This window comes from Lipotes vexillifer, unplaced genomic scaffold (genome assembly GCF_000442215.2).
Source record: "Lipotes vexillifer unplaced genomic scaffold, Lipotes_vexillifer_v1.1 scaffold1274, whole genome shotgun sequence".
NCBI lineage: Eukaryota > Metazoa > Chordata > Mammalia > Artiodactyla > Lipotidae > Lipotes > Lipotes vexillifer.
The window spans coordinates 299,494-323,343 of record NW_006782180.1 but is presented as its reverse complement, the minus strand read 5'-3'; the positions used below and the strand labels follow the sequence as shown (position 1 = coordinate 323,343).

General features: G+C 52.8%; 2 protein-coding genes across 3 annotated transcripts in view; one reads left to right on the top strand and one right to left on the bottom strand.

Moving 5' to 3' along the window:
* The window catches only part of ZIC1 (Zic family zinc finger 1), a 5,834-nt gene extending 4,438 nt beyond the window's left edge, over positions 1-1,396 (bottom strand). The window contains exon 1 of the mRNA XM_007455022.1: positions 348-1,396. Within this exon, the coding sequence (XP_007455084.1) occupies positions 348-1,329 (982 nt within the window). The 5' untranslated portion in view covers positions 1,330-1,396. The remainder of the gene's footprint in view (positions 1-347) is intronic.
* A 3,438-nt stretch (positions 1,397-4,834) lies between these two features.
* Positions 4,835-23,725, top strand: ZIC4 (Zic family zinc finger 4). Of its 2 annotated transcripts, none has more exons than XM_007455020.1 (5): positions 4,835-5,091; positions 8,741-8,825; positions 14,849-15,466; positions 20,002-20,320; positions 22,403-23,725. In XM_007455020.1, coding segments are annotated over exons 2-5 (1,008 nt in total). In that variant the 5' UTR covers positions 4,835-5,091; positions 8,741-8,755; the 3' UTR covers positions 22,404-23,725. The 2 variants fall into 2 exon arrangements, with proteins under 2 accessions (XP_007455082.1, XP_007455083.1); XM_007455021.1 differs by lacking the exon at positions 4,835-5,091 and adding an exon at positions 7,217-7,540 and having other exon boundaries at positions 22,403-22,835.
* Positions 23,726-23,850: the final 125 nt, after the last annotated feature.

Sequence of the window (23,850 nt, the reverse complement as noted above, 5' to 3'; positions counted from 1 at the left end):
GAGCGGCTGGCGCCTCCGCTGCCGCCGCCGCCGCCGCCGCCGCCGGGAGCCGGCCACCTCTCCCGGCTTCGCGCGCACCAAGGGCTCCGCAAAACAGGGTTTGTCTCTCAGCTCTCCCCGCCTTTTTTTAGTTCTCATTTAAAAATCTATATCCCTAGATCCCTCTAATCCGATCCTCTCTGTACTTTACCAGAATTTCAAGCTTCAAACTAAAAACCAGCACACACTTTCGCTGTCTGCCTGCTGGAATCTGACTTCCAGACCCAACCGAGGCCGCTGACTTTTGGATTTCGGGTCCCAGGCCTGGGATAGGGAACGAGGGGTGTCAAGGACAGCCGTTTCCGTACCTGTGTGCGTCCTTTTGTGGATCTTTAAGTTCTCAGAACGGGCGAAGACCTTGCCGCAGCCAGGGAAGGGGCAGGGGAAGGGCTTCTCGCCCGTGTGCACGCGGATGTGGTTGACCAGTTTGTATTTGGCTTTGAAGGGCTTGCCCTCGCGCGGACACTCCTCCCAGAAGCAGATGTGGTTACTCTGCTCGGGTCCGCCGACGTGCTCCACTGTGACGTGCGTGACCAGCTCGTGCATGGTGCTGAAAGTTTTGTTGCACGACTTTTTAGGGTTGGCCAGCTGCTCGGGCTCGATCCACTTGCAGATGAGCTCCTGTTTGATGGGCTGGCGCATATAGCGGAAGAAGGCGCCGGCGCCGTGATGCGCGGCCATGTTCACGTTCATGGGCCCGTAGCCGTGCAGCTGCGGCGCGGCATAGTGCTCTGAACGCGGACTGGTCACCTGGCCATACTGCTCGGGCCGCGGGTACATGTCCCCCGAGAAGCCAAGCCTCATCTGCCCGTTGACCACGTTGGGCGATGCATGGCCCGCCGCCTGCTCGTGAAGGCCGGGGAAGAGGAGGTGGCCCGCGGCGTCCGTGTGGCCGTGTGGGCCCCCGAAGCCCCCGGCTGAAGCAGCGAACAGACTGTGCTGCGCGCTGGCTGCAGCCGCCGCGTCGCCAAAGCCCCGGTTGCGGAACAGGAAGTCCCGCGTGGAGTTGAAGGCTGCGCTCGAATAGGAGCCGACGTGGCCCGGATGGTGGTGATGTCCCAGGGCCGCCGCAGCCGCGTAGCCGGGAGCCTGAGACGTGAAGGCCGTCTGGCCCGCGGAGGCCAGCTCGTGCGAGCTGGGGTTGAGCTTGAAGGCACCCATGCCGTCGGCGAACGGGTTGATGCCCAGGCCCACGTCGCGCTCGGCCACGTCGCCCGCCGAGTGGTGGCGGGACGCGCCAAAGGTGGTCACGCCGATCGCGGGGTACTGGGGGCCGGCGTCCAGGAGCATCGTGGCTGCTCGGGGCGAGCCCCGGCCTCCCCCGCCCCCCCCACCCTCGCCCGCCGAGGAGGGAAAATTAGGAGGAGGAGGAGGAGGTAGTGGAGGAGGAGGAACGGGAGGCGGAGGAAGAGGAGGAAGAAGAAGAGGAGGGAGGAGGAGTCGACCCACCTCGCGAAGTCCTAGCCTGCAGGCAGCGGCGCGGCGCGCCGGGGCGCCCGCCCGGCCAAGCGCGGGGAAGCCTGACTGCTGCGGGCCGCGAGCAAGGCGGGCTCCGGCGCCCGCCGAGCAGACCCTGCCGGCCCGGCTAGCACTTTCTCGCCGCTCAGTCTCTGCCGAGAGGACCCCGCGTCAAGGCTGCCCAGGGAAAGGCATGGAGCATCTCAGCTCCCCAAAAGAACTTCCTCCCGGATTTGTAGCATAGAGGAATGTGAGCGCCGGAGCAGCGACTGCTAGCCCTCTCTCCGCCTCGCGCCGTACGCCCCTCCTCACTTCTCCACTAGCCCCTCGCCCTTTCTTTTCTCTCTCGCTCTCTCTCTCTCCTTTCTCTCAGGCTCGCCTCCTCGCTCCTTCACTCTCCTTTTTCCCCCTCTGTTTTTTGAAAAAAAAAAAAAAAAAAAAGGGGGGGGTTGGAGGGGGAGAAAAAAAAGAAAGAAAGAAAAAGCCAAAGAAAAGGCGCAAATCATGCACAATATTGTCTTTTGCGGTTTATCTTCCTGGGGAGAAACTTTCACCTCCTCAGCCGGGCGGTGAGCGCGAGACTGATAGCAGCAATCATTCCTGCAGATAAATGAATTGAAAGGACGACACCGTTCCCCCCCTTGATGAATGGGAGCAGGGGGAGGCGTCACGTGCTGCCGACGCGGGCGCCCATTGGTGTGCCCGCGCTCCCCCCGCCCGCAGCCGCCGCGCCAACGGAGGGCGCGCCGAGGCGCCGCGCGCCTTTCATTGGCCCGCCCGCCTCATCAATCCCAGGTATTGTAAAGCTCTTGACATCCCCTTTTGACAAACAGGGCTGCCAGGAGTAGCAACTTTTTTTTTTAGCCAAATTTTTCCCCTCTTCTCATGGAAAAAAATTTTGCCACGATTTCCTTTCCTTTTCGCAGTCATATACATTCTCTCTCCTCTATCCGTATCCCTGTCCCTTTCCCTCTCCATCTGTCTTTCTCTATCTTGTTCTTCTTCAGACCTGCTCTTAGCTGAGCGATTAGCGACTTCGGGCGTCTCCGAGAACAGGAGGCGGGGATGGGGCTGGTAAACACAGCTAAGGCACTTCCAGAATGTCCCGATTCAGCAACTTTCTTTTCTTTCTTTCGCTCTGTCCCCGCCTTGAAGGGCAGCAAAGGAGGCTTTTGTTATTTGCTCCTTTTGAAGTTCGCTTCCCTCTTGCTTCGTCCCCCTCCTGTTTATAATTTAAGATCTCGGGAGCACACAGGCACACACCACTTTCTCTTTACCAGAAATGTGATTTCTGAGGATAACCGGTTGCCTCGATTTTCTCACTGTTATCAAATCAGTCAGACTTCCTGCTCCCTCCTCCCCCTCAAAAATAAGCACAGGTGGATGAGAGCTCCAACTTTCCAGGTTCAGGGTTTTTTGATTTTGCGTGTGGGTTTTTTTTTTTTTTTTTTTTTTAGCAAATTGAAAACATTGTTGCCGATTTTTTTTCCCCTTTCCTGTGTTATTCTTTTCGTTTCTCCCTTTTCCCTAGTCTCCCGTTTCTGCCCCCACTAACCCCTCTCTCTGCACTCCTGTTCCCAACCCTGGCCCCTTTCATTCAGGTAAAACTGTAAATTTCCCAACACGCCATTGTTCTTCAGGACTGCCCAAAGCTCCCTAGTAATCCCCGAATACTTTTTTTGGCATTTAAATCTGCGATAGATAGGACCAAAGTATATTTTGTGACATTCAAACCTTTTCTAGTTCACAAATCAGTCACCCTTGTCACAGTTATTGAAATTCCGCAACTCACCACACCAGGACGGTGGAAAAAGCGGGCGCGGTCTTTGTTGCCGACCAGGCTTTTGATCGCCAGAGAAAATTTACTTACCTTCAGATGAGTGAGCAGAAAAAGAAATAACACTCCCTTTGATTTAGTTAGGAAAATGCAGACATTTGGATTCAGTGCAAACATACAACACTCGCTTGTTTTCGCGATGCGGCCCTCGATTAACCTGTCTTTGCCCAGCGCAAAGTCTATTCAACAACTGCGCGTAGTTGCTTTTTGTCCCGTCCACAAAGAGCCATTGACTATATATTAAAATGATTGTTGAAAGGTAGAGGAGTATGGCACTTAAAAGCAGGAAAAAAAATCCCTGTGACTCAATCAATTAAGGCGAGCAACATTTATGCATTTCAAAAAATGCATGAGGATGCGGGGGGTTGGGGGATGAAGGTTGCATTTCTCCGCAGTTCTGTTTAAAACCCAGCAGCCCAGGCCGAGGGTTTAGCTGAAGCGTCTGCATATTCATTAGGTCTAATTATTTTCTAGTAAGGAAAACACAAAAAGCCAAGAGTCGGAATCCTTCAATTTGCCCTTTGTTTCTAACTTCATTTGGCTTCTTTGCAGCTGAATCACAGCCCTAAACTCTTTTCTCAGACAAAGAGACCTCAACTCATCCTTTCACAGGCGGCCCCGTTAGGAAACTCACCAGTGCCTGGGTGAGAGGAAAATGAAAATGAACATTTTTTGCCCAGTCGCCTGTTCAGGCTGCACAGGCTGGAAGAAGGCAGGGTCAGCGTCGGCCTGTCCTCCTTTCTGGTTTTCTGGTCTTTTCATCGACTAGATTTTCGCTTGGGGCTGGCGAGCTGAGCTGCCCTTTCCCTGGGCTCTCCCTGCTCAAAACTGGACTTCTGTTAGCTAGGATGGTTTCCTGGTGTCTGAAGGAAACTGGCTGAGCATTTGCGCTTGTTGTGCTGGGAAATAGAAATTTGAGAAAGAAAAAAAATATCAAATGTTCGGTCCCCAGCAACAAGTCTGAGTGCAGCAGCCCCCGAATTCCCTGCCAGCTTTGAGTGGAACCAGGATAGGGGAATGAAGGCAAAGGGCTGGGGCTTGAGGGATGGTTTTAAAAATAACCTGTTATATACTTTGTTTTTTAAAAAGATATATCGGAGCCACTCAGAGTCTTTTCTGCTGCCTACAAGGGAAATTTGGATCCTGCCTCCACTGCAGTTGTAAAAATCTTATCTGCAAGGAGAAGCTTTCTCTAGAGGCTGTACTGCTTTCACCAGGGAGAACAAATCTTGAACCCACCTCTCCTGCCTTTCAAAAAAAAACAAGGGAGGGGACCTGAGGGAAGAAGGGTAGCCGCCCGTTGGGAGGGGGAGAGGGAAAATAATTCTTCAAAAGAGAAAAGTCAGTCCTCTCCTCTCCTGTTCGTGGAATATCCAAGGGGAACGTTGACAAGAGGGTATTTTTAGGAAACGCGTCCAAATATACAGAGTAAGAGTGAATGTGAGAAAAACAAAGTTGTGGGTTGTAGAAGTTATCAAGTGGGATTTGCGGCGCTTCTCTGCAGGAAACGCAAGCGGCTCCAGTTCAAAGCCACATGCACCAACGTGACATATAAGCCATTAAAATATCATCCTGACGGCTCATTTCTGCTTCATCATACATTCCCTAACTGCTTCCCGAAAGCTGGAAAAGGAGAAATGAAAGATGCCCGCCTCGCTGGAACCACAAAAGAGAGGCTTGGAGGGTTTTGTGGTCCCCCTCAGGCACCTCAAAGTGATGTGCAGAAATGAGGCGATCCCGGCAACAGGTGGAGTGGGGTAAGTGCGTGAGTCTGGGGGGCAGACAGACCGGACCTGTACCCCCAGCAGCGGGGTAGGAGGCACCCAAACCCCACTGGGGTAAGAGGCCCAGCTAGATTTTTCCCCCATCCCCTCCCTCCGTAGCCCCCCAACCCTGGGTACAGGCCCCACCCCGCTGACACTGAGAGGAGGAGGGGGCCCTTCCGCCGAGAGGCTACGCTGGAGATGAGTCCATCCCTCCTTCTGCGGGGCGGTGCAAGGGGGACGAATGGGGCTCCCACTGGCACGCGGACCAAGGGCAGCTTGTTGCCTGCCCGCCTTCCCTCCCCTCTTTGTAAATCGCCTGGGTGCCCCACCGTTGGCCCAAGAAGGGGAGTCGTGGCCCAGAGCTTCCCTCGCCCCGAGTGAGCTGGGCCCGCGCAGGAGGGGGCCCCTGCAGACTGCTTCTCCGTCCTGCCCCCCCGCGAGGATGGCAGGGAAAGACTCGGCTTCCCCTCTCCAGGGTCAAAGGAGCCAAGTTACCCCGGCTGGCAGCAAGATGATGGAGCTTCTCCACCGCTACCTGACTGGGGATGCCGGCTGGGTCAGCTGCGGGGCCCGCATCCTCGCCTTCGGGCAGTCTGGTCCTGCCTCAGGACACTGACCGCTGGGACCCGCTCTCTGCGCGCGGCGGGCTGTGGGTTTGGGATTTGACTTTCTTTCTCCCGGATGCGAACGAGGGCTACGACTAGCTCTCAAAGGAGAAGGCCGCAGCTACCTGGGATTCTGGCCACTACCCTAGACACATGGAGGCCCTGGAAATTAGGGACAAGTGGGGCGGGAACAGAGTCAGGCTGTGAAACAAAGCTAGAACTGCCCCAAAGGGAAAGTTTGGGGTTGATGAATGGTCCATGGGGACATCTGGGAGCCAGCAAGGTCTTTGGAATGGAGAAGGGGCGTTGGAGGGGCTGGAACTTGGCCTGCACCGTCTGCAGGAAACTCCCTTTGGATTGCAAGGTCATATTTCTACCCCTTTTCCGACAGCATTGGCCTCAGCGACCTGCGAAGAGGCACCATGTTCCCTTCCTCTGTCTGGCCGCTGGCGGTTTGTGTGTGTGTGTGGGGGGGTGTTCAAAGGGATGGTTAAATGTCCAGGCTGGTCTTTCAAGCGACCCACTAACGCAGATTCTATTCTGGGCACACGGAGGTCGCCCAGTCTTCAGCCCCCATCTGGAGGAACCTCAGCTTTTCCCTCTAGGGAACAGAAGAACTAGAAAAGGCCGTCGCACAACCCAGCCTCACAGCCCAAATTCCTGGTGTTTGAGGGCCCGATGAAGGGGAGCCAGGGAGGTTCCGGGTGCAGCTGGCGACAGCAGGCCACGGGAAGAGGCCAGAGCCGTTTTGCCTTTAGCCAGGGAGCTCCCAGACAGCCTGCAGGGCCCCTGCTCTGCACCCGCCGGGCCGAGCTGTGGCCGAGAGGCGGACGTGCCTTTGCTGGCGCTCCTGCGGCTTAATCTGTGTGGAGCAGTGGGGAAGTCTCGGGGACTGAAGTCGCTGGCTTGGGAAGCAGGCTGAAGATGACCTCTGACCTTGGGCAGGCCTGCGCCTGTTAGGGCGACCCCACAATGTGCAGGCTTGGTGTTCCCCCAAAAGAAAAATGATGTCTTTTGCCTGTACCCACTGGCCCACTTTCATAGCTCTCCCCCAGCACAATCAATTACTGAAGCTCATTGGCACCCTTTTCTGGTCTCAAGGGAAAGAAGGCAGATTCCAATAAGTCCCCAGTTTGTGCTCCTGACTGGTGATTCAGTGCCCAGGGCTGGTGTGAGGAGACAAGTCAGGAACAATCTTTCGGGGAAAACCAAGCTGAACATTTTCAGGGCTTTTATATCCCTGGGTTGGCAAGGATCTCAGGTCCAGGGGCCCAGGGGCTGCTCCTAGATTCTCTCACCCCTCCTTCAGCGAGATGACTGGCTTGCTAAGTGGGGTCAGAGTTTGAACCAAAGGAGAAGATATTTACCCGGGTTCCATGCACAGGCCGGTGATGGAGCTGCTACAGGAGCAGCTTAAGGTTGGTCCCAGTTGCCTGAAGTCCAGCCTCTGAGGCATTTGTTTGCATGCCTGTGGGTTTATAATGCACAAAAGACTGTCAGGACCTGGGGATAGAAGTGACCCAGGCCTCTTAAAGGGAGGGCTCGAGCAGCATTGTAGGTGTGGACAGAGTTCTTTAGGGAAACTCACACCCATTTCCCTCTGAAGCAAAAAAGTAAATTCTATTAGTTCCAACCAACCAGGACTTTTCCTGTGCCAGACATCCTGCCATGAGGAAATTTTAGAGCAAGGACACCCAGCACGCTGCCCTTCTGTAGGAATGCAAACTTGGGCTTTCTTTCTTTCCTGATTTGTGCGGGAAGGAGCTTATTACCTTTGGGGACAGATGCCTTTTGGTTAGAAAGAATCGAAAATAAATAAAACCCTCTGGGAAAAGGTGAGTCTAAACCCCTACTCCCACCCCTCAGGCTTGGACCCAGAAAAGAAGGGAGAGTGAAAGGTGAAAATACCTAAGCTAGTTCAAGCCTGGGTTGGCGGTTGAGGGAGAGAGAAAGAGATCTTTGAGCATAGAGAACTGGAAAGTCTTTGAGATAGCAGAGGCCCACTTGGATTTGGCCTGTGGTTCAACAAGTTAAACAACTGCTTGTTCTGTGGGCTGGAGTGTCAAGACAGGCAGACGTCCTCATTGACAGAGAGCTTGCTGTGTTTGTCCAGCCTGAGACCTTTTCAATGACTGTTTGTCTTTCTAGGCCAAATTGAGGTTTGGGGCTGGGTGAATCGCCTCTGTTTGGCTGTTCCACTGCTTTCAGCCTTGCCTGACAGATGCAGAAGTCCCCAAGATGAGTTTAAGGTTTTAAGATGACCAAAGGCTGGATAGCTCTATCCAAAAAGTGAATTTGATAAGGAATGCAAATATTTTGGGGGTGGGAGTGGGTTATTTCTAAGCTGCTTAACTAAAAAATGTGGACAGCCAGGACCAATTGATAGAAATAATCTCCCCCCACCCCAAACCGGTAAATTTTATATTCACTTTCATTCAAAAACCAACTGCAATGGCTTCCAGATGGGTGAGGGGGTGAAAGCCATACGAGGGTTAGGGATTCCACACCACCTTGGGCTCAACAGGAGCTACACGCCTGCAAAGAAATTCCTCTCCTATCAGTTCCAACACTTACAACTCAATTTTTAACCTGCTAACCTCCCAGAGGACACCCAGCCCCCTTCTCACTAAACTCAATTAATTAATGAACTTAAAGAAAATGATGGGGGCTTCTCAGATAAAGAAAAGTTTAAATTCTGGAGTGAGAGACGTTTGAACACTGACTGACTGAAAGTGTGCTTAACTCTACCTGTAAGGGAGATCCACAAATAAGTTACGGATAAAAATCTAGTTGGGAAATGATGATTTTTAATATTTTTTGATCACCCAGGATATATTATTTTGCAATAAATATGGGTAGTTCCCAGCAGAAGTCTCTTCTTTCACTTCCAAATTTGAAAATAGTCAAAGAAAACACTGAAAAGCTCTTCAGACCAACACTTTCTTTCACTCATACATTCAGGCCACACGGTCTTGCCATACGAGCATGTAGGAAATCGTTTAACTAGTGACTGTCTCTCTTTTCTTCCCAAACAGGCTCAAAGTCAGAAAATGAGATACAAGACTTCTTTGGTGATGAGGAAACGAATGCGGCTTTACCGAAACGCCCTGAAAGAGTCAAGTAAGTTAATATCCTCTTTTGAATATTGGTTTGCTGAAGTTATTTTTTAAGTAGGAAGTTATTTTTGTATGGCTTTTTTTTGGTCTTTTGGTTATGTTGGTTTTGAGTTTCGGGGTGTTTCTTGAATTCCAATGAAACTTAGAACAACACCTTGGTGTTTGATGCATTTGCACACAAATCAGCGATACAACGTCCCACCAGCAGCCAGCTAATCCCCCTCAATGTCTACTCATCTGGACATTCTAGAATTAATATTTGACGACTCTCTCATTGAAACAACCACCCCTGACCTTCTGCATTTCCACTGTCACATTATTCTATGACATATTCATCTTGAATTCATTTCCGGACGATTTGATTGGAATGAGGTTTGACATGTATTGGCTTACATGAAAGGAGCAGACTTTGATCTTGGTGATGGGGTTTACATGATATGCATCATCTTTACCAGGGACACCAGCCTTCCGCAATGTGGCAGCCACGATGTTCCCACAATGTGGTGTCTGAACAGGGAGTGACTGACAGCCGCTCTGTCAGGAATACCTTCATTGTGAAGAATTTAATTTAATATTCCATTTAGAATAAGCATATGATTTAGGGTTGGGTGTTTCCCCTTTCAGGCATCTAGTTTCCCTCATTTCAACTACACCACCAGCTGATGGTTGCCTCCAAGGTATTCCCTTGTTGGTAGGAAATGCAACCTTCTTAATAAAAGTTAAATGGACAACTTAGGAAATGACTCTCTTCTATTATTTTGGGATGATTTGATGGCAAATTCTCTAGAGAGATGTGGTTATTATGTAGATTCCGTTGTTTTAATTCCTCAGTGCTGTTCTGGAAGATCCTTTAACAATGTTTCCTAATCATTTGTCAAATGATGGTTTGCTGGGAAATTAAATTTTATCCAAGCATTTTATCCAAGCATATTTTCTTTCATACATACTTCCATTAATGATGATTAAAGTCCAAACTTCCATAGAAGAGGGGAGGAATATCTTCCTTTATCTTCAAAATCCTGACAGACCCCTTCTCCTCTGTACGATGTGGGCATGGACCTACGGAAGGCTCCTGGGGCTTAAGTTGTTATTTTTTTCTCCCACAAGACTAGAGACAACCTCTCACTTTAGGAATCTTGAATTCTGTCTGTGAATAGCCTACGAAGGGATTTGCCCCCTTGTTTTGGATGGTACCCTGGCCAGAAACAGGGAAAAAAGGATTGAACAAGTGACTGCAGACCTAGATGCACAATATTCAGGCAACAAGGTTTGTGCTTGGCCGGGCTTTGTGCAGTGGCCCTCAGCTTCTGGGATCCTGGCTCGGGCATAAGCTGCAACAGATAATCATCATTTAGCATTGTTGAAAAGATCAAAATGGAAAAAATATCCCAGCTATTGATCTGAAATCTCCCGCATTGTTTTCTTTCCAAGGAAGGGAAGTCAGACATTCCCCCACTTAAGCCAGTGATATGAGGAGCTATAACAGATGGTAAGGCCATCAAATATATTTCTATACAGCAGGACTAGGAAATCACTTCAGTTTATGGTGTTGCTTTGTCACAGCTTGGGTAAACAAAGGTGCTTAGGGCATGATTTCGAGGTCTGGAGGGATGCTTGGAGTCTGGTGGTGGAACTTGCTCCAAATAGGCCCCCATAAAAACCCCCAGTGGTTCTTGAAACTCTGCTGAAGATCTCTGAGCTGCAAATGTATCTTTTTCTTTTCTGCAAATCAAGCAGAAATGTGGACTCAACAATGCTATAACCCCCAGCATGGTTAGGAATAGAATGCTTCAGCCAAACATTTAGTATTAGGGGTAAGTGTGGTGAGATAACTTTTGAAAGAAAAATTCTGAGCACCACTGAGGGACACCACTACTTAGCCTGCCCAATGAATAGTCAATGAAATCTGGAATCCTTGCTACCTGGGCACTGGAAGACTCAAAGGAACGGCCCTGAAAGCTAAAATATGCCTCACTGACATCGGTGCCCCATCTGACATCTGTGATTAGCTGGATACTGCTTTGGGGCTTATTTCAGAGACACGGCTAGAAGACCCTCATGTAATCACCCAAAGGTCCCTGTTTATAAATATTAGTGAGTAAAATGGCTTTTTTTCCTCCCTATCTCTGTCCCTGAGGAAATGTCCCTCTGGGAGAATGTTTGGTCCCATTGCTGTGTTCAGCCAACCAAGGTGTGAACCACGTGGCTCCAAGGCACTTGCAAAGATTAGGCAACCTTAGTGACCTTAGGTCAACTGACCCCTGACTATTCAAGAAGCATCTACCCAGGATGGGTCCAGATGTTTTCAGTGCTTCAAAAGAAGTCTGCATCTGGGAAGGAGCTCCATGGGGCCAGGTTACTGTCGGTGAATTTGGCTGAATCAGATGTATCTGCCCTTTCACTGTTGGCACAAAAAGCCATACACATGTTCAAAGCTTTTCAAGGGTAAACTTATCAAGAGAGACTGTGTAGTGCAGTAACAGTCTATTGTATATAACTTCTGCTTCTTATCCCTGGAGTCTGTGGACTCAGTGCTTAGAATTCGGGGTGGGGGGGTCCCACAAATTTGGATGGGGAAAAAACGCATCTTTATTTTCGCCACCTTCTAATGGAATGTTATAGCTTCTTCTATTATGAGTGTGGGCAAAAGGCACAGGATTATTAAAGTTCACTAGCTTCGCCAGGTTTCCAAAAGGGTCCACAACCTAAAACAACTTGAATACTCCTGTTCTGTACTGTTATTCAAAGCTTTTGATGCGGGTGTGGTCACGGTGTATATATTAAGTGGTTCGTTTTTGTGCAAGTCAGAGTTTTAATGGAAGCCAAATCAGATGGTTAGTTTGACAAACATCCTGAACAGTAGGTTGTAGATTGCCAACTTTCGGATGGGAAAGAAAATATTTTCACTGTTGGCCTACTGCATCAGTGCCCCTGCACTTAGGCCTCAATGCTGCTGGAGGAGCTGACTAAGTTCTGTGTTGATGAATGGTTAGGAGAAAGTGCTGGGCAAGGGGTCCCAAAGAGGAATATGCTGGTTTGGTTTTTTGTTTTGGTCTTTGTTGTTTTCAGAACCCTTCATGGGTTTGCCTAGACAACTGTATCATTCAAAAGACACCTGCGTGGTGAGAAGCCTTGAAACCAGCGCTTTGAGGAAGGGAAAACAGGGCAGGAAAACAGAGAGGAGGCACTTGTGGGCAAAAGGGATAAACCCCAGAAAGCGAGAGTGTGGGAGAGGGTGAAAGCCAAGAAAGGAGACAAATCCTCCAAGTCTAGTCTCAACACTGCTGTGTGGAAGCCCTTGGTTTCCAGATCAGAAGGGCTTCAGCTGTCAAATGCTCTCCTTCAACTTTTTTTTTTTTTTTTTAATGCTAACTCAGCATCTATTGGTAGCTTGCTTAAGCTCTTCCGGCCGGAGGAGCAAAAAGACCTGGACTTGTCAAAGCCGAGGAAAATTGTTGTGGAAGTTAATCCCTCGCTAAATTGCGGCACTGAGCCAGGAACAATGCATTAAATGAAGAAAGGCTCAAAGAATCTGCCAACCATTATAAATAAGTTAATTATTTTTAAAAATGTAAAAGAAACCGTTATTTACTGACCAGGAAATGTTTAAGAATAGTTCTTGGTGCTGGAGATAGCTGAGGCAGCTCAATCAACTTCATCAGAGTTCCTTGTAATTTGTCCAAACTTCTCACCTCTGCTAGGGGAGCGGGGTGTTTTACTCAATCCTTCAAACTTCTCTTAAAAACCCAAGTCTTTCATTGCTTTGAGGGCGCTTTCTATGGCTGCCGGGGAGCCCCGAGAGAACTTAGGTTGGCATTTTCGGCTACTGAGTGCAACGCAGGCTTGAGGGCCAGCAGCACTTTAAATCGCCGGGCGATGCAGCCGGCCCCAGTCGGTCGGCACAAACAAAGGACACTCCCCCCTGTTTATGCCACACTCGGCCGGTCCAGAACTGAGGGTTTCTTCCACCGGCCGATCCCCACCCCAAGACAGAGGAACCCGCAGCCCGGGAGGGCATCCCGCGAGAGGAGGCCGTGGCCCGAGGTCGCTCTCACAGCCTGGGTCGGGAAACGTGGCCTCGGCTCTAGGCAAGCGAGTAGAGTCAGCGACGCCGGCCGCGGGCAACAAGTGGCCAGAGGGAGCTCAAAGTGGAAACGATTCTTAAGTTCCCTTTTCCAAAGGCTCCGCCCGGCGGCAGGGTACCGAGCTCAGGACCGCAATTTGATAGCGGGAGAGAGACCTGGGGTGAGGACCCGCTCCGCCTCGCTGCGCTCCCCTCGCCTTTATTTCTTTGGCCCGTCGCCCGCTGGTCGGTGTGATTTGCGGCGGGAAGGATTCTTAGGCCCTCTTGGGAGGGCGGTGTGGGTTCGAAGCTAGCCTCTCCCAGGTCATCACCATCTCCGGCCCAGTCCTGGGGCTCGGCTCAGGGCCAGATTCTTGGGTCCGCCAGTCTCTAGGCGCTCCAGGTACCCGGGAGGAGGGGCCGGCAAGGCTAAGTGGGAAGAATGGAGTGGGGAGAAGACAGAGGGGGAGGGGAGAAGAAAGGATCCAAGTAGGAAGGCGAAGTGTGCTCAGGGGTTTCGTGGAACTGAGAGCGAGAGCTAGAGAAAGAACGAGAGCGAGAAAGCTGAGCGACGCGAGAAAATTTGGAAAAGCGAGAAAACAAAATTAGGCGCAAGGGCTGTTAGCCTAGGATCGGCCCCGCTCCCGGCCTCCTAGTCTGCAGCAGCCTTTCCTCCCTGGATCCCGGCCCTCGCCTCCTCCCGACTCCCGGGACAAGCTGCCGAAGCAGGCCGCAGTCCCCGCGCTCCGGGTGCTGTCCATCGGCCCCAGCAGGGCTGGGGGGTCCGGTCTGCCCGGAAGGACTTTACGTGCAACGCAACGACCCCTCCCCAAAGCCGTGGGGAATGGAGGCATAACCCAGCCCCGCTCACTTCCAAGAGCGGCGAGGCAGAGCAGATCTGCCCAGCTTTCGGGGAGAGAAGGGGGAGGGGGCTCACGAGTAGAGAAAAGAATCCGCGCCCGGGTCAGAGCGCATGAGCAGTAGAATCGCGAGCTGGGGGCTGGGGAGGGGAACGGGAGCCGTGTGACTGTGTGTGTGTGAGTGTGTGTGTGTGTGTGTGTGTGTGTGAGAGAGAGAGAGAGAGAGAGAGAGAGAGAGAGAGAGAGAGTGAGAGAGTGTCCCTGTGCAGAGGGACCTGTCATCGCTGACGTCGGACCGGGACGCGGGCCAATGGGCGACTTAGGCGATTGTTCCTCTCGGCGGGCCCGGGCCACGGCCCCGAATCTCTATTCACTATCTCACGCGCCCCGCTGCTGCCTCTGTAGTGTACAGGATTTCAAGTAGGCATTAAAGACTGATAGAGAGGAAGAAAAAAAAGTCACAACCCAAAACTTGAGGTGGGGGGGAACTTTGCAGAAGTTGTCTATGGCTGGTCTTTCCCCTCCCCGCTGTCAGGTGACGGTGGCGTGAGCGCCCCGACCTAAGGAGCTCCGGGGAGTCCCGGCCGGGAGGCAGCAGGCCTCCCTCTCCCAGCCGAGCTGGGCGCTGAAATTCGTATATATGGCCGGGGCTCTTGGGCACCACCACCACCTACAACATCACCACTTCCCCCACCTCCACTGCCCCGCAGGGCGCCGCGGCCCCGAGGGCCTTGGGGAGTTGGCCGCCAAAGCGCGCTCGGAGCGCCAGTCGGACCCCTTTGGAGCAGAGCCCAGGGGCACCCAGCAACCCACAGCCTCAGCATTGCGCACCCCACTACCCCTTCCACCCATCCCGCCGCCACCATCACTCTCCTGCTCATGAAGCGACAGGGGGCTCTACCGAACAGCCGCCCAGCCGGACCGCGGTGGAGGCGCTTGGCCTCGCGTTGTCCGCACGGATCGCAGCCGCCGCAGTCTGGCTTTCGGTGCCGGCGTTGACCGCCGAGGCCGTGGTGTGGCTGGGCTGGGCCTGCCCCCTGGGGCCGGGTAGGACGCTCAGCCCTCGCCACCCGTTCTCACTCGCGCTATTTGTCTCAACAACAGGTAGCAGCTCCGGACACCATGGCCCCCAGCTCGCTGCCGCCTCCAGCCCCTCGGTGTTACCGGGCTTTCACGAGCAGCCTCCCCAGGCCTCCCCTAGCTGCACTTTGAACGGACTCCTGCGTCTGGGGCTCCCCGGAGACATGTACGCACGACCCGAACCCTTCCCGCCGGGACCTGTGGCCCGCAGCGACGCCCTGGCAGCTGCCGCAGCCCTGCACAACTACGGGGGCATGAACCTGACCATGAACCTCGCCGCACCCCACGGTCCCGGCGCCTTCTTCCGCTACATGCGCCAGCCCATCAAACAGGAGCTCATCTGCAAGTGGCTGGCGGCCGACGGCCCCGCACCCCCGCGCCTCTGCTCCAAAACTTTCAGCACCATGCACGAGCTGGTCACGCACGTCACCGTGGAGCACGTCGGAGGCCCTGAGCAGAGTAACCACATCTGCTTCTGGGAGGAGTGTCCGCGCCAGGGCAAGCCCTTTAAAGCCAAATACAAACTTGTAAATCACATCCGCGTGCACACGGGCGAGAAGCCCTTCCCTTGTCCTTTCCCGGGGTGTGGCAAAGTCTTTGCTAGATCAGAAAATCTCAAAATACACAAAAGAACTCACACAGGTCAGTATTCGCCACTGTCTGTCTCGTTCGGACCCTCTGGGGAGGCAGGGGGCCTCTTCTGGGCCCTCGGAGCTGGATTTCCTCAGGTTCCACCTGGGCGGGGAGGGGGGATATTTTGGTGTTTCCATGAGCCAAGTTCATAAAATATTAATTATGCCCTTCAATTAGAATCACAGAAGTTTCCTGAGGCTGTGTGTGGGAAGGATAGTATGAGATTTCTGCTCTGGGGGTTGGGAAGGGGATGCTCGGGTTTCTGTGTGTGCAAATGTGTGGTCCCTGCTTACGGAGTTTGATTTTAAGGTATTTTAAAGGGCACTGTTCCCCAAAGTTGTAAAGACATAGGAACAATTTAATTTTTCCCTGTCCCTTTGGAATTGTGTGAGGCACACTCTTCCAATAGTCAGCCTGACAACCTGACTGCCACCTGAATGGAGAGCGCACCAGGCCCTTAGTAGTGACTTCTTTAGGATTTGAGGGTCTCATGGGCTAATTTTGCCCCTGTTTTGGAGCCTTGGTGACCCACACTCGGGACATTTCACAAACCCTCCCTTTTGCTTTAGCAGAGACCCAAGGAGACTCATTCACCTTAAATGTCATTTACTGAGCTGTTAAGTGAAATGGGGACATGTGTCAACCACATCTGTTACTTCTAGTTAACAGAAAGAAAAGGAGCCCTCTCAAAAGCCTGCAAAGTTGAACTCCTCTGGCCAGAAACATCTCTAATTAATGCAATTGCAAGGAGAAAGTTTTCACACTTCCCAGAACAGCCTGTGAAGTTACATTAATTAGTTTAGCAGCCGGATGTTTGTATTCTTCTTAGCTAGGATTTTCTTGCCCTGGCTTCCTCAAAGTTTAAGAAGTCAACATCTCCCCTCCTCCAACATCACCACTTCCCCCACGCGACCACGGGGGAGACAGAGGGGATGAAATAAGTTCCAGCTTGGTGCCCCACTTCTACTCCCTGGCACTCTGCCTTACGCACGTCTGTTCTTGGTGAAAACATCAGCAATTATTAGAGTCAAAGAACTCACCCAGGTTGGCACTACCCGGGAAAGAAGATTGCTAAATCCCACCTTCTCCCCCCAAACCCTTCAGTCTTGGGGAAGGTGCCTGGCCAGGACATTGGCACCCTCAGAGGCCAGATTAAAGTCCACTTTTAAGTCTCCTACTTTATTTTGGAAATGTATACTTTTTCTGAGCTGTTTCCAGGATTCCCCCCCACACACACACACACACAACCTCTCGCAAGCATTTGTCCCCCCCACTCCTCCCTGCCTCCGATTTTTATCCAGGGGAAGGAGAGAAGTGAGACCCCGATCGCCGCCCTCAGGCTCCCTATTCATTGAGCTGGCGGCCCGCACCACGAAGGTAGACTCGAGGTCCCGAGCCAGAGTAGGAACTCATTTTTAATGACAGGGGGGTTTTAAACAAACTTTTACTGCTCTTTGTCGGCCTACTGTTTGAAGTCCGTGAAGCAGAAAATGGTTAAATTCTCAGTGCAATGGACCTACAGCAGAGAATCAAGTTCAGTGCGCCCGAGCTGGCTCAGGTTTGCGTCTATTCAGAACAGAATTCTAAGTGCATCCTTTCCCTTTCCACTGGCAGTCCTGATTCATTATCACCGGAGTTAAAAAAAATCTACGGAGCCTCTCCTGCTCGGGCGTTTCCCTCAAACTCTCCTAAGTAATGAAAAGAGGAGAAAACAACAACAGCAAAATGTTTCTCAAATCGCAATAGACCTCACTGCAAATTATTCATGAAGACGGTTCTCGATTCAACAGGAAAATAATTGCCTTTTCAAATATTAATGGCGTTTCATTTCCTCGAGTCGCGGAAGCGGCGAATAGGCTGCTTTCTCAGGAGTTGAGATTTTCCGGGATCTGAATCCCGGGCCTGGCTTCGGAGGCAGCGGCTCCGATCCCACTCCGAAAGCTTTCGCTTTGCGGCGGTCACAGAAATCCCGGAACAATGGTGCCGCCGCGAGGGAGACGCGGGCCTGCCGCCTTTCCCGGGACCCGTGTGTTGCGGGCTCACCCCGCTCTCCCAGGCAGTCGGTAGAGGGAGGTAGGGTTGGGATCCGAGTCAGAGGAGAAGAGACAGCGCCGGGGCGGAATACTCGCACAGCCCGGCCCAGCCACAAGTGCGAGAAAATGGCGCGAGTCGAACCGCCCCGCCACTGCCAACTTTGTCGGGCGGGCCTGGCGCCGGGCCGGGTCAGAGGCCTCTCGCGGCTGCTGAGGCTCTAGGAGGAGGCTCTGGGCCTTTCAGGACTCAGCCTCAGGCCCAGGCTACTCAGGGCGGGCTGCGGGGTCCCGGCCCAACCCTGCTTCTCCACATCCATCCACCCACCCACCCACCCACCTAGGGCTCAGCGCCCAGATCTGGTGGGAGGGAGAGGGCGGGAGGCTGCGTGTTGGGTGGGGCGGGGGTTGCGCAGAGTTAGGCGAGGAGTCCGGGGCTCCTCCCGCTGCTGGGGAGAGGCCGGGAGGGCGCGGGGGCGCGGCCTCACCTGGCCTCCCAGGGGCCTTGGAACTTCCAGGCTGCCCATATCACCTTCAGTGCCCTGCTTTTTTCGCCTCAGTACCTCGTCTGGAACGAAATCATTGTTTCTGTTTCACATGAATGTCCAACAAGGCGGTCACAAGATGGGATACGTGTGTGGGGGGGGGAATACTTGGGGGGTGGCAATCAACCTCAAATTCTATTTCTCCTCTGTTGTCTTAGCAGATCTTGATTTCTTTTGCAGGTCCTGAATTACATGATTCTTGTAAGTGATTTGAGAAAGAAAAGACAGAAGGAAGGGAGGAAGAAAAGTTTTAGTTTTGCAGATGCTAACAGGGATCAGAGGGTAGAAAACGAGGGGCACATAGGGACATAGGGTTTATTGTGCATCTTTCTATTTTTCTAAATAAAACTGTACCGGTGTGCCGAGAAACGGCAGATGCCAGCACTGTCCAGTGTTCCACTGCACTAACGATACTCCTGCAGCGGGAGGACGCAGCGGCCGCGCAGTGCAGGAGCCCTGGGCTTCTAACCCGCTGCCGTGCGGAGGCGAGGGTTGTGCGCAAACCTCTGGCTCTACCTAAGCCTCAAGAGGACTCGGGAGTAGGGGCTTTGTTTATTCAAACCTGCCCCAAAGCACCCATCTTTCCTGGAAGCGGCGGGAGAAGCAACCCCAAAGGCAACATTCCACCAGCCGGGCATCTCTCCCTCCTTAGCCAGACGCTTGGTAGTCTCTCCCTCAACCCAGGGCGCCCGGCAGCATCCATTTGTTGCAGCACCCGGACATTTCTTTCCCTCCTTCGTTTAGCATCTGCAGCTCCAGAGGAACCTGGGCTTCCGGGTTCTTGGGGTCCTTTCCTCCCCCACACGCTAGCAAATCGAGCTGGCGGTGAGCTCCCGGATTGGGACTCTGTCCCCGGCCAATGTTTCCACCCTAGCGCGCGCTCGCGCCTTCCCGCGGCTCTACAGGGCATCACACCACTCATCAGAGCCCCTCCCGGGCCTACCCCGGCTGCCCGCTTGCCCTCCGGTCCGCGGAGCCAGGCCTCGCCTGATCGCAGCAGCTGCGCTCATCCTGAAGCCACCGCGACCACGGGTGCGATCGAGGGAATGGCCCCGGATCCCGCTTGGCCCGGGCAGAACCTGCCTTGCCGGTTTCTCGGCTCAGGCTGGGGAGACCGGACCGTGGGCCATGGGTGGTCTAGGGAGGCCGCCCGACCTCTCACAGTCAGTTCGGACTGGGAGAGCCGGCTCTCCGTGGCGGAGTCTCCGGGAAGCCGCTGGAGCAGTGTAATAAAATATTATTGCCGGCGCGAATATCTGGAGGGATCCCGGACGGTTTAGGCAAGATTTGAAGAATGCTACTAAATGTTTGCCCTCAGGGGGTAGAGGGGAAGGGGGAGGGGGCTCCAGTCCCCGTAAAAATCGCGTCTGAAGTGAATTGCTCAGAGTACCTTTCCCTGCAGCACGAATGCACATCATGCACATGCCGTGTGCATCGGCTGCGCATCCTGAAATTATTCCATCGCTTTGGCGTTTGCACAAAACCTACTTTAAGAAACAGTTTGGGCCAGGATGTGTTTGGGGTGGACCGCTGGGCGGGGAGTGGGGAGCAAAGGCATTTGGCTGGAACAGCAATTTTGAGCAGATGCGAGCTCCTCAGTCAACTCTATTCTCCGGGCAAAGGTGCTTCTGGCTCCAGGTGGAGAAAATCTGGAGGAAAACAATCGGAGTGGATCAGGATTTTCCAGGAAGGAAACTCGACTAAGATGGAGTCTTTGTTTCTCCTGCTCCGTCCCCTCCCCCCAGGTCCCGGCGGGAGAAGGGGAGGGGGGGAGGCGTGCAGGAGGGAGCTCAGGGGGCGCGCTCCGAGCGGGGAAAGGGGGTGCCGGGCTTGCGGCGCCGGGGAAAGAGGTTTCTGAGTTTTTTGGTGGCTCTCTTCCCAAAAATGGCAGAGAAATTGGGGTAGGGTAGTGAGGCCGAGCCGGGGCTACAGCCCACGCGCACTAATGTCTCTGCGTTGCCTCCACCAGGGGAGAAGCCCTTCAGGTGCGAGTTCGAGGGCTGCGAGCGGCGCTTCGCCAACAGCAGCGACCGCAAGAAGCACTCGCACGTGCACACGAGTGACAAGCCCTACACGTGCAAAGTGCGCGGCTGCGACAAGTGCTACACGCACCCCAGCTCGCTGCGTAAGCACATGAAGGTGCACGGGCGCTCGCCGCCGCCGCCCAGCTCTGGCTACGACTCGGCCACACCGTCTGCCCTCGTGTCGCCCTCGTCGGACTTCGGCCGCGAGCCCCCGGTGGCCTCCTCGGCGGCGGTGGCGGCGCGTAGCGCCGACCTGAGCGAGTGGTACGTGTGTCAGGGCGCGGGCCCCGCCCCCGCTGCCCCCGCAGCGCCCCCAAGCCCCGCGCGGCCACCTGGCCCCGCCGCCGCCTTCGGTACCAGGGTTGCTGTTGTGGTTGCTGCTTCCGCGTACCCTGACTGCCAGGTCTAGGCCGGGTTATTGAGGCTTGAAGAGAGAGTGAGGAAGGAAGCAGGGAAGGGAGGAAGGTCACCACTAATAGTTGTTAGAGCTCAATGAATATGCTGATATAATGTCCATTGTCTTAAAATATCAATATGGTACCCATATGGATTCTACAGTCACATCCAGCACCACCACCCCCAGACGCCCTCATGACTGGGTAGCTTGAAACCAGGGTTGGGGTAAAGAAAATAGAGAAAGAGACAGGCAGAAGGTAAACAAGAAAACATATTAGGAGAGTTTCTGTGCAATCTTGGCTACTGCAGTCGGCAAAAGTAACACCGCAAAGTCCCTGTGTGGTTCACAGAATGGGAAATGTTTTCCTCGAGGCCTGGGCCTCCCGGATAGCCACAACTACTCCGTTCCCAGCTCCCAGTCGGAGCCTCCTCGGAAGTTCCTGTGGTGGGAAGGTGGCAGAGGGAATTCCTGAGCCGTTGTCTTCCTTCCTCTTTCCTTCCTCTTTTGCCTCCCTACACTTCCCCTCCCCCAGCTATTTAAATCCCAGATGCAAAATTTTCCAACCGCTTCAATAAAGGAGATGATAGGGAAGAGGGGGGAGGTTCAGCATCTTCCTTAGGGATTTTATGCCCCTCCCCCAGAGACTGGCCCAAGCACACAGAGACATCTGGCTGCCTGTCTGTCTGATCTGTATGCATTATATACTGGGGGTAAGAGGGGAGTCCAAACAGCAGGAATTACAGACAAAAGAGCGGTAAAGGGGCTTTAAGATTCAATGCTCTGGGGCCTCCTCAGAACAATCACCCTCTCCTCACACCCCACAATTGTTGAGGAGCTGCCTGTGGAATCTTTTGGGTGCTTGGCATTGGGGGTGCAGAATGGGCCAATGATGTCACTGAGGCCAGACCCCCACAGCAAAGGGATCCAGCTTAGGCTACAGTGTCTGGATGAATCACGTCAATTCTGTGATGGTCTTTGTCAAAAATCGCACAATGTTGGTCTTAGTTTTAAATTTTAAAAAGGCGGGGGTGGGGGAGGGGAACAAGAGATGAACTGCAATAATAAATGTTTTAAAGGCAAACACCCAATGGGTCTAGATTGAATGTGTATGTGATATGCTGGGTACCAAATCCCCTGAAAAGGAACCAGATGTTGGGGGCAGGGAAGAGAAAAAATCTGTGCAATTGTTGCCAAGGGGGGAAAAAAATCAGGGCCTGGTTCCCAGTCTGTCACCCTCTGCAGGGAGGATGGTGCTGCTTCAAATTCTTGCTAAGATTTGGGGTGGGGGGAAACGTGAATAAAACGGAGGGGAGAAAAGTTTTGGTAGACCCATCCCACTCCCCTAAGAATTTGGAGATAAGTAGGGGTGTGGTACTCCTACCTAGGGGAAGCCCCCAAAGAGCTCAATTTAAAAAGCTGAGCCCAGCAAACAAGCCCTGATTCTGCCACTCTGCTGGATTTTCTTCTGCTCTTTCCTCTTCAGACACCATTCGAAGATTCTCACTCCTGCCCTGTGGCCGCACACTTCCATCAGATAAATAACGTCCTAACTGGAGAGGCACTGTTTTCATTACTCCTAATAAAAACCAGAATCTTCCAAATACATCCTTAGTGAATCCGTCCTTGTGGAAGGGTGTCTGCAATCCCCTTCCCGCCCCGCCGCCACTACAATAGGGCCCAGAGGTCTCCTAGCCAAGGGCCCACGATCGGCAGCAAACAGCTCTTTCCCATCGGGAAACACCCGCCCCACCGCCAAGGTGCAGAGGGCATCTGGGGAACTTGCTTCTGAAGATGTTAAAAAAATTTCCCCCTCTCCAAACAGGACTCCTTTCTTTCTCTTCTATTTCTAGGCCCCATTTTGCCTCCCACCCCCATCCAAAATAATGAAATAAAATAAAAATGCGTAGTCGGTCACTAATCGCCTTTAATTTTTCATTTGCTTGTTACAGATGTCCACCGCGTTGCTCGCAAGGTAATCTCGCCCTGCGCAGCTGAGCGCCCGCATCTTGCGCCTGCGACATCAAAGGGCCCGCGCACAAAGCAATGTTTCTTCGCCACGGTGCATCTTCATGGTAAGTTAGGATTTCTATGGCAATGGGCAAGTCGCACTGAAATCCTGAAAGGCCGAGCCTGGAGCCCGTCCAGGCTTTTCATTAAGGACATAATATTTACGTCTAACAGGCCTTTTTTCTTGTGTATACAAGTATATATTTTTGTTTGACGCGGACTAAATCATTTTCATTTAATTTCCGGTAAACAAAACCCACGCGAATGGGCACTTGTTCCCGATCATAATAAAAATGGATAATAATGTGAGGGAAGAAAAGGGCCGCTTGAATCGCCGCTCAGCTCCCTTTGTTTCTGCTTTCTGCGGTGATCAGAGGGCGCATTTGGGTTTGATGGCGAGTTTCTAAAGGCGAGGAAATGGTTTGTAAGAGGGGAAAGAAAAGGAGAAAGGTCTAATCAAGCTCGGGTTTTTCAAAGAGTCGGGTTTTGGGGTTGAAAGTGTGAGTTTGACGGTGCATCAGCATGCCGCGTTAGGCTCGCCATGGAAATGCGCGCGGGGAGCGGCCGCTTCAAAGGCGGCACACTTCACTGCAGACACTCTATTAAGATACATTTGCGCTGACCTTTGCTTTCACGCCATTTAATACTGTCACTGTGCTCTCCAGTATATACTTCCTCCTTAGGACCTGCCTCGTCAGCGTTTAGGGGTTCACCTGGCACTCCGATGGGGGCGGGGGAGGGGCGCTTTGGCAGCAGGGAAGCTTTCAGGAAAGGGAGGAGACAGACTCGTGCATCTTGACTGCGCCCCAAAGAGGCTCCAGGGTCAGAAGTAAATAACTTTAGGACGAGCTCAGAAGCTTAACAAATGAGCATCCCCAGCTCGGTTTTGTGCCAAGTGCCTCTCAGCGTCTTGAGCATGTTGGAGGCTTGAATTTCAATGGGACTTGGGGGAAGGAAAGGAGCCACCCGGGATGAGCCTGGGGAGTTCAGACTGTGCCTTTGGGACATTTTCACTCTGGCCCCCAGTCCAGCCCATTCTGCCCCTCTATCCCGGAAGTTTCTCACAGACCCCCAAACTTGTTTCTCCACAGGGTGGGGTGTATGGTACCCCTCAGGCCTGCTCTGGCCCTGGGCACAGACTCCAGAGCCCAAGGCCAAGGGGATAGGGAAGATGGCAGGAAAGTTAGAAGTCCATGTTCCCTTAATTGTCTTGTTGTTTATTTTATCCAAGTACCCCAGTGAATAGGGGAAAAATAAACACGGTGGAAAAAAAATCAAACAGTGGAGTCTTCTTTAGTGCCAGTCCTTGTGGTTGAATAAAAAGGATGGTCCGCTTTCTATTGAGCTGAGAAATCTTTGAAGTGGGAGTTATTATCTGAGACATTCCTGC

What these genes read in the sequence shown, in the direction of transcription:
- ZIC4 (XM_007455020.1), top strand. Translation starts at nt 8,756, where the DNA reads ATGAGATACAAGACTTCTTTGGTGATGAGGAAACGAATGCGGCTTTAC. An exon ending in AAACGCCCTGAAAGAGTCAA is followed by an intron (nt 8,826 to 14,848) that starts GTAAGTTAATAT and finishes TCTCAACAACAG; the next exon opens with GTAGCAGCTCCGGACACCAT. An exon ending in ACACAAAAGAACTCACACAG is followed by an intron (nt 15,467 to 20,001) that starts GTCAGTATTCGC and finishes TGCCTCCACCAG; the next exon opens with GGGAGAAGCCCTTCAGGTGC.